Source organism: Theobroma umbraticum, unplaced genomic scaffold, assembly GCF_002168275.2.
Source record: "Theobroma umbraticum cultivar Fairchild unplaced genomic scaffold, ASM216827v3 scaffold_30.0, whole genome shotgun sequence".
Classification (NCBI taxonomy): domain Eukaryota; kingdom Viridiplantae; phylum Streptophyta; class Magnoliopsida; order Malvales; family Malvaceae; genus Theobroma; species Theobroma umbraticum.
Genome location: NW_018397254.1, coordinates 8505114 through 8515091, shown reverse-complemented (window position 1 = coordinate 8515091; position 9978 = coordinate 8505114). Strand labels below are relative to the sequence as shown.

Sequence of the window (9978 nt, the reverse complement as noted above, 5' to 3'; positions counted from 1 at the left end):
AAAAACAGCTGTTGTATGTGATGGGATTTTATTCCTTCCAAAAAAGAAATGTGATGGGATTTTATTCTAAGACGAGAGAATCATTCATGCAAGTTGGAAGTGACATCTAGGTTCAACCTGTCAAAATTTGCTATATACATCACAAGTATCATTGGCTAAAATGGCAACAATAACCATTCATACACATGAGTGACTTGGGAATTACAGAGGCTAAAACTAATTTCAGTATGACTCTGTTCTTCCATCCTCCAAGGGAAACCACACTTTGCATGAAACAGCCTGTACACTCCATAGTTGCTCCAATAATATAACAACTAAGCAACAGGTCTCTTCTTGTACTTGCTCTGCATGAAGCTCAGTAGAAAGTCTGTAAAAATCTGTTCATAATCTGGCATTTTTCCATACCCTGAAAGAGCAGTGCAAAAAACTTATTTAATCACTGATGCTAATAGAAAGGTGTTTGAAGCATGCAACAGGGAAGGGCTTGAAATTTTCATTATTATATTTAACTCTGAAGAACCTAGTCCGAAGCTCAGAATGGATGTTAGAAGAGGGGAGATGCAAGATGTGATTTCAGCCATATTTAAGTATTAACACCTATAGGATTTAACTAGCAGATACCCTCTCAAGCTCTATTCATCCAACTGGAAATGCATCATAGTCAAAACGGCACAGCCACTCTTGTGTACCATCAAATTATCTTCCCTATAAACTAACCTGAAATGTTTCCTGGCTGTGGAAAAGCACGTATTTTTGCAACAAACAATCTCCCATATCCCAAAACAATTTACTTTTCAATTATTCTGTGCTTCCAGTCAATTTCCCTCAAAGGTTGCCCAGAAATATTACCCATTAAACCTTCAAGTTTCAACAAAACAAATATTTCCCAGGAGCCACCAATATTTGATAATTATTGACACAACCCAGGTGAGAGAAAAAGAGTAGAAGGAACATCAATATGACCGAACATGCATCAAACAAAAAGATCAATTGTATTATTTAACAGATTTACAGTCTCCTTACCAGGAAAGTAGTTAATGTCAATAACATAAAAGATGTCTCTTGTCCCATGCTCTCGGATCATATCTATATTGAACAACTGAAGGCCCTGTAAAACACAGAAAGTATAACTAACTATATTAACTAATTAAAATTATACCACTCCATCCACCAAGCTTGATATGGTGAAATAAATAACTTGCCAGCCGGTGACGGAGCTCCTTTGCAAGCCTCTCCAGCAAAGGTTGTGGAGGAAGTTCTGCAACAAGAATGGCAGATTAGTGCAAACACAGCCCACAAATGCTCATAAGCATTTCACAGTAAAACCCAAAATAATCACATAAGTGTGAAGAGTTGAATTTCGTATAAAAATGAATGTAAATATGCTGTATGCATATCATATCTTAATCGCTCACCAGCAATGCCAGGGTCCAAATCTGCTTCATCAGCAGAAGCTGCAGCAGATGAAACCCTTGGAAGAGGGAAAACACCAGCAACTTTTGCTAGCTCACATTTGCTGACATTGGGCAGAGAGAAGCGCCTTACAACCTTAATTGCATCGCCAACAATATAAATTTTAAAGAGAACACCACCTATGATGAGACAAACATAAATTGTTTTCATATAATCAGCATAAGGATGGCTACAACAGAAATGGTGAGGTTCAGGAACCAATTGTGACAATATACCATGATTAACAAACTCTTGTAGAATCAATGGAGGCTCAAGTTCAGACAGAGAGAACTGATCATATGCAAGGAACAGCTCATGTGACTTGGTGCTTCCATCCACTACTAGTGGTTTAGCAACTGAAACAATTAATTAAAACATGAAAGTTTATACATCGATCAAACAGAACAAACGATTAAAAATAATCACAATACTTAATAAATGAATAATAAAACAAATTAGCAATAAATTCCCCTCACACTTGAAACATAAATTTTCTTAGTATTTGTGAATATACCACAAAAAGCATCCAAAAATAGCTGAGACTAGGTAATCATAATGAATTTGTCTCAGTGATATCCAGCTGTTCTTATCTGTTGGAAATATGCTGATTTTGTAGTATTAATTGACAAGGGTGTCTGAATTTTAGAACCAGATATGGAGGTCAGCCACCACAAACAAAAACAAAAATAGAAACAGAAAATACCTAACGGCAATTTCATCCCAGCTTTAATAACTTTATCAGGGATGGATAGTGGATCTTTTGTGATAACCATTTGTCTTGGAACACCAACTTTGCCTACAATAACAAAGAACCATTACAAAATGACCGATAATTTTGAGCAAAAGCTTGAAGGATAAAAGTCAAAAAAATATCTCCGGAGTTCAATAATAGTGATAGCAAAATTACCATGGAAGTCCAATAAGTTCAAATCAACCACATCCTGGAGCATTGACTGGCGATTGTATAGATGTCGTATTGCATCTGGAGGATCAAGAACAGTTACTTCTGGATGTGTTTGTCTGTAGTCCTTCAAGAATAAAAGGGAAGAATGAAATGGGTTGCCTGAGCAAAGACAATCACAGAAAAAAAACACAATTTACAGTAGGTCACAGCTCCAGAATAAGAAGAATTTTTTAGCAGTTTCATTTTGCAAATAGAGGAGCTACAGGAAGATGAATGAATCCTTCTAAGTGCCTGATCCAATTTACACCGTGAATCAACAGAGGTGTTATATTGGCACCTAATGTAGCACTGGAAAGCAAGATCTTTGGTGGGGCGATTCAAACAAATCATCTTTTACCTATTTGTAATAACTAACATCCAAATGTTCTACTTCATATAATCTTTGAGGAAAATCATGATAGATATTCAGTATACTCCTTATATCTGCCAGTGCCATGTTTGGCTATTGGTGCACGACTACCAGTTAAACACAGAAAGTATAACTCTTTACAGATTGTTCAGCGTTAGAAGTAAGAACAAACTACAGGATCTTAACCTAAGTAAATATCATAAAAATAGAGGTTCAACAATAGATAGTAACTGTGCCACCTGAAAGAAGTTTAAAAGGCAAAAAACGTAGGTGACAAAAACAAAAGAGATAGGACTCCAGCATATTGATCTACTTAACATCTACCAGTTATAAATATAAGTGGGACAAGAGATGCATATGACAGATGAGGAGCCAAATAAATACTTAAAAGTAGAAAAGAAAATAAGAAAAGAAACCGCTAGCTAATTCATTTTTCGAGAGATACTTTAGGCAAGATGATATTTTCCAGCTGTCCAGGCTCTGGCAGTGGGTTAACATAAATGTCTGCTCCACATTGGTAAGTATATAACCTCAATACGAATAAAGTACAGGTCAGCAACTCTACAAGGTCTTACAATATAATTATTTCTAAAACCATCGGAATGCTACACAAAAGGATTCGAACAGCAAAACAACTGCTTATATTGTGAAAAATTACCATAATAACATGGCTATCACAAACTTTCTACTGAAAAATTATCAGAGGAAAAAGAACGAAGTATTTAAAGAAAAGACATGTTGCCAATTTAAATTTTATTTTTAGAACACAGATATGACATCAGCAAAAGTCAGTTCCAAAGTTACCAAAATTCGCATACCCCTTCCCATTTTTGACTTAAATTGCACAATTCCAAACGCGGCTCGTTCACAATCCAATTCACACAATCAAGCATTCCATAGGTTTCTAGAAGTAAAGAGATGAAATTGAGAGTACCCATCACGACTTCCAAGGGCTGAGACACCTTGAAGATACAAGAATTGAGGATAACAGCTCTTAGTTTTAACTTATCTCTTTTATTTGTTATATGCCTAGGCTAGAGGTGGAGGTGGTGGCAGCAATAAATTTTGTATAATTCTTAATTCTACCACCAAAAAGTCCTAATTCATTTTTCTTTAAGAAAAAGTACTAATTCTTAAACAAACTTTGCTTACATTTTTCAAAATTTTTAGGAAAAGCCATTAGTTTTGGAGTTGACCAATTTGAATCTTAAAATTTAAATTAGAGTGATTATCTCATTAATTTTAGTTAATCTTAATTAAATAAAAATTCAAATAAGAAAAAGGTTAAAAAACTCTTAACAATCTAAACAAGACTACCCCCACCATACCACATGGCAGGTACATTCCCATTCCTGTTTCACGAACCAAACTAATCCGCGTTCCAAGTGACTTAGGTCAGTTCCACAATTTTAATCAAATGTGGTTTGTAAGTAGCTTGATACAATGAGCAAAATAGTGCACTAACTGTGATCGCTGGAAATTCAGGATGAACAACCCAAATGCTTTTTAAAATGACATATTAAGAAATGAAGCAATTTTGTCAAATGGTACTCATCACAATACAATAAATTGCTTAAATTTTAGGTCAAAAAGGATAATGCAAATGTGAAAGCTGCCCTCCTATTGCTATTACAAAGACTAAAGTTACAATTAAGCCAAATAAATGTTCTCAAACCACATCAGTGAGCTCATGAGACTTTCAAAAAGAAACAGAACCTTTTTTTCTCAACAAAAACAGCCAGTCCTACAGAAGACATCTAGATTAATCACGAAAAGAAAAATTCTCACTTTGTTTCAATCCTTCAGATACCGATTTCAACTATCTGATCAAGATTCATGATGAGGAGAGCAAGAATTCTGCACATTGTGTCAGAAAAAATAAGTTTTGACGTAGATTGTTCAACCAATCACAGCCAGTCCATATTTAACATCCAAGCAGGAAAATATGGCATCAATTCAGAGCAAGAGTTGTAACTCAAGAAAATGCAGCACCCCTTTTCTTTTTCTTATATAATGTAAAATGAATAAACATAAGGATGAGTTTGGCAGGACAAACCTCAATAATTTGGCACCAATCTTTTCCTGACAACTGGAAGGAGCATAAGGGTCATCAGTCATTTACTTGAAAGTAGGAGATTATATTTGCAATACATACAGAGAAGAAAGAAAAATAAGAATATAACCCATACTCCGCCCAAGAATTAAAAATCATTGCAGAAAGGACAACCTACACAACTACTTTAACCATTCTTACGGAGAATATGAAAAGTCTCACAGAAGTTGTTATACTAACCTTGTGTAAAATAAGGTCAAAGGGACCTTGATCTGATAATGGCCTGCTTAGATCGATGGCGACAAACAATATCCCCTTGTTGCTGCACCACGCATAAATATAATCTAAGAGATCATTCTTGCATATCTAATCTCTAGGAAACTTTTAAAAATCTAAAACTTCCTTTCTCAACTCATAATGCACCCAAAAGAAACATCCAATAAGTTCTCGTTTGTGATTTTCAACACAATGGCAATTCGTTAAATCAAATTCCTCCATGAGAGATTAAATATAAAGGCCAAAGAAGCCCTTCCCTAATTATTATACAAAAGTCAGAATTAACAAACTTGAATCTTTTAGAATTTTTTAAGGATATAACTCAGGCATAGATAGATGACCTTTAAGCAATGTTTGGTGCATTGCATTCAATATGAAAGGGAAACTGCCACCATGAACAAAAAAATTATGCAATATAAAAGGATGTGAAATTCAAAATTTGAGAAATCCACCACATTTTTAAGTGACAAACATAATTCATGAAGTAAGTATCTTAGCAACAAATCCAGTAGCCCGCTCCACAAATATATCATAGTTTATTTAGATGAACAGCATCTAATAAACAGAAATGACAAAAGAAGAAAGTATCCGTGTTGCAAAATGAACGAAGGACACCATCAGATGCTCGACAATATTTGACATAGGTTAACAAGAGAAAGAGTCATGTATTAATTGACAGAAAACTAAAGGACATTTGGACAAACTGATATTCCAGGTAAAGAGATGGAGAAAAACTTAGTCTAATGTAATTTTTTAACTACAGAAAAAGATACAAAGATTGACTTTGTGTTTATCCCCAACAACTAATCCACACGGTATATGTAGTGGAATATTCCCATTTAGAAAATCAAGACAATTTGCCAATGTTCTTGCTCCGCCACAGGTGAAATTGGCATGTTAGGTCGAGCAAAAACAGTCGCCAAAACTTGATTTGCTTGGATCATCTATGCATACAACTAATTTTAGCACTATCAACATACGCCATATTCCCTGCCACCACAAACTCTGTTTTTTTACACAAGTATTACAGATTAAAACAAAAGGTCATTTACAAACCAACTCAACAGCATTAAATTTATAATCAATGACATACATGTTCATACGAACGAACATACACACACCATAGAAATGACTTAAACAAATTGCCGTACTAACCAGTCTTACAACTAAAACAAGATATGCTGAAGACATAATTTACTTTTGAAAAAAGTCATAGACATAATATTATTGGAAAAGTGAAATGGATATTTGAGAAATAAGTAATATACCGAGCCAAGCGCTCGAACTTGGGTTGCAAGAAACTCTTTTTCTTCTTCAATGTCAGAGCATACCCAACAACCAGCCTTTGCCCCTCTTCCTCCCCTTCTTCTCCATCATAGATTTCCCCGTTTAACCTCATACCCACTTTTTTAAAACCCCTAAACAACAAAAATTTCTTTTTCTTTTTCCTTTTGGTTTCTGGGTTCTTCTCTCCTTTGTCAATAGATTAAATCGTTTTTCTTTCTTCTACTTCTTTTTTTTCTCCCTGGAGATCGCTCTCCAACAAGAAATGACAAAAACTGAAAAAAAAAAAAAAGAAAAAAAAGAATAATCAAGTTGTTGTTAGCCCAGTCTCTCTTTTTATAATTCTCTCCAACTAAATGTGCATATATCTCTCTGAAATAGGAGTTTGAAACTGAAGGTTTTGGCTATTAAAGATTATTGCTTTGTTGTCCTTCCTCGAAGTATAAACAGAGTGGAGGAGGAAAAACTGGGGCTTGGATTTTTGAAGGGAATATTCAGTTTTGCAGAAGCAAAGAGAAAGAAAGATGGGATTTACAAGTTAGATACCACGGATTTTGTGAACTCGCATTGGTTTTTGATGTTATATATACATATATATATATATATATGCATATAATATATATATATATATATATATATATATATAGATAGATACGCATATATGAAACTTAGCGAGACGTGCCAAGTGGAGGAAGCATCATTCCCATTTTACCCTCTCAATTTCCATAATTTTTACACATCCATATCCTGAAAATGAAAATTTGCTCCTTGGAATTTCCTTAATCATAATACAATTTTGGCTTGCATATTAATCATATACAAATTACCACCAATTATCTGCAAATTCCTATGTGAAAGTCAAACCCTGTCTTTTATTACATTTATTAGAAAATTTCTTATTTGCCCTGGAAAGGAAATCCTGCTAAGTCCACTTTTATTGCCTCCATTAGTCCTAGGAACCCTTCAATTACAGCATTTGCCAATGCAAGTAATTATTGTATTTTCAATTTCTTAAGAAAAATATCTTAGAAAAAGATGGAATAGGTATAAATAAATTCCTATAAAAGTTGAAAATGGACCTTCTTAGATTGGCATAGGATCACATATGTATTAAAAAGCATAATAAATAAATAAATTAATATAAATACAATATAATTAATTAATTACATAAAAAATCTTAAGACGAACATAATATACTTAATATACAAATTGCATGATATCACACAATTGAGACATTTAAATATAAGTAACTATTTTAGATACAATATCGTACTCCACTTAGATAAAATTAATCGATTTTAAGCACAAATAATAAATAATTTTATATATTTTAAATCTTAATAATTTAATAAATACATTTAAACGGATTAGACATGGTGAGCAAAGTGAGTTTAACTTATTGATCTTATGGAACCCTTTTCTGTCACTGTCACAATCTCAACTTTCCAAGTTTCATCTCCACGTTTCTTAACTACTATGGTGTATCTTTTACTCTGATTGGGTTAAAAATACAGGGAAAGGACCGAGGATTACACTGGCTATGGGGATGAGCTAGGTTCTTTCAGGTAATAGCTAGATTTGGTCTACAACTTTGAACAAAATCCAGCAGTCGAAGAATTCCCTAAAGTTGAGATAAGCTTTTCTCAACCTGACCTAAACTTTAGGGTAAAATATTCTTTATCTTTTAAATTTTGATTAAAATTTTATTAATTTTTAAAATAAATATTTTATTTTAAAAACTATTTTTTATTTGATACGTAAGTCTAACCTTTAGTTAATAATTAATATTTTTTTTAATTTATTAAAATGATAAGAATAAAAAAATTAATCTTAATTAATTTTTATAATAATTATTATTATTTATTTTCTTATTGATTAAGCAAAGGACTTCCAAAGCTCCCCTAGGGTGGCCCAATCGGGTTCCCCTCCAGACCAGTGCTCCCCTTTCTTGAAGAGTTGGGAAGCACCGATCTATCCTTTTTTTCTTTTTTTTTTAAATATAATAATAATTTTTTAAATTAATAAAAAATATTTTAAATTTTTTTATAATTTTTGTTAATAGTATTTATATTTTTAAAGTGAAGTATCTATTTTAAAAATTAATAAAATTTTAATTAAAATTTAAAAAAAATAAAAACATTTTACCCTATAATTTACTAATATAAGACTTTTTTTTTTTTTGTTGCTATAGTCTCTTTTTAAGATGAGCATGGAATTAGGGACAAATCCAGCTCAAGCATATTAAAAGCATCTGCTTTGACATCAATTCTTTCATAAGTGGAGACACAGGCTGCAGCATCTATTGAGTTTGAGGATCCTCTTTTTAGTCGACAACAAAGCTGGCATTATCCTTCAGGAATGAAATTCTTGAAAGAATTTAATTCAACAATCCAATTTTAATTTGACAATTAGTATCACTTTAGTAACTAAGTTCAAAACCCTTATTTGTTTATCTTTGTAATTCTCTTTATAGAGAGATATAACTATTAATTATCTTGTCATATTTTGATCGAATGATTCAAAAAGTAAATAGAATATTAAATTTATGAAGATGGCCTCATATGTTGAGATATTATTCTTTCCACTCCCACTCTCTTCACCCTCTTTTTCGTCAATAAATTAAAAAAAAATGTATAATCTTGACTCAAAATCCTAAAACTAGAGGTAGGAAATTTCATTCGAAACCCCTGTACAAGATTTTCATTACACCACTAATGCATGAAAGCGAAGCAAACCTTTGACAAGGACAGCCTAGTAATGTGGAAATGTCCATGTGGTCAAGTAAACCAAGCATGGTATCACGAAAATGTTATGGGTGTAAAGAATATGCCCCGTCTAATACGCAAAGAATATGCTTAGAGTTAGGTTAAATTAGACGAAGAAATCAGCCGTGATTTACTACTTGTACAACCACTTAAATAATCTCTTTTCCATATTATTAAAATTCTAAGTATGTTAAAACTTACAAAAATATCGTCAAAAAATTTTAACATGGTCCAACGACCTTTGGATCACTCAAAGTAGTAGTAGCTAGATAGAGTCAAGTACCATTGCAGGAGTCTATTGAATATATTTATAATTAATAAATTTATGATTCAAACTAATTGATACTTTTAATCAGTATCTCTTAGAGTTGACTCTTTTTATTGCTTCAACGATAATCCTATAATTTTCTCCTCCTAATAATATTCTTTTTGCAATTTGATGATACCCTTTTTCTTTATGATTAATCGATATTAGGAAAATATAGAATACACCTTTTAATCATGCAAGTTAAACTAGCAAATTAAAAGAAATTCCCATACTTGGAGGTGTCACCTCTCATAAAGTTAGGTACAGTGTTAACTCTACCTAATTCCTATTAGATGGTGTCAGACGATATCTAATTAAGTGTTTTGTGTAGAAACTATGTAGTTAACACTGCAATATCTCATCTGGACATCCACCCCTTGAAGTCACTAGCTTAATTAAAAATCATTCAGCCAAAGACTTGTATTCTTAGTCACACTACAACCACATGGGAATATAGCGTTCTTGAATATATTAAATTAAATTAAATTAATGGTGCCTGGAACGCCAACTTGAATTATATAAATTCAC

At 32.7% G+C, this 9978-nt stretch overlaps 1 protein-coding gene across 1 annotated transcript; it reads right to left on the bottom strand.

Annotated features, from left to right (window-relative positions):
• Window positions 1-12: 12 nt before the first annotated feature.
• On the bottom strand, window positions 13-6949 carry LOC110419904 (inositol-tetrakisphosphate 1-kinase 4-like). The gene is made up of 10 exons (XM_021433036.1): window positions 6363-6949; window positions 5059-5140; window positions 4822-4854; window positions 2360-2480; window positions 2156-2248; window positions 1689-1808; window positions 1416-1592; window positions 1203-1258; window positions 1024-1108; window positions 13-406 (listed from the first exon to the last, which is right to left on the bottom strand). The coding sequence occupies exons 1-10, from the start codon at window positions 6491-6493 to the stop codon at window positions 315-317; spliced, it is 990 nt and encodes a 329-aa protein (XP_021288711.1). The 5' UTR covers window positions 6494-6949; the 3' UTR covers window positions 13-314.
• Between the last annotated feature and the right edge of the window lie 3029 nt (window positions 6950-9978).

Excerpts from the sequence above, each read along its gene's own strand:
- LOC110419904 (XM_021433036.1), bottom strand. The coding sequence starts at position 6,493 with ATGAGGTTAAACGGGGAAATCTATGATGGAGAAGAAGGGGAGGAAGAG. Across the intron at positions 5,141-6,362 it reads AAGTTCGAGCGCTTGGCTCG|CAACAAGGGGATATTGTTTG; the intron begins GTATATTACTTA and ends TGCGTGGTGCAG. Across the intron at positions 4,855-5,058 it reads TTGACCTTATTTTACACAAG|TTGTCAGGAAAAGATTGGTG; the intron begins GTTAGTATAACA and ends TGCTCCTTCCAG.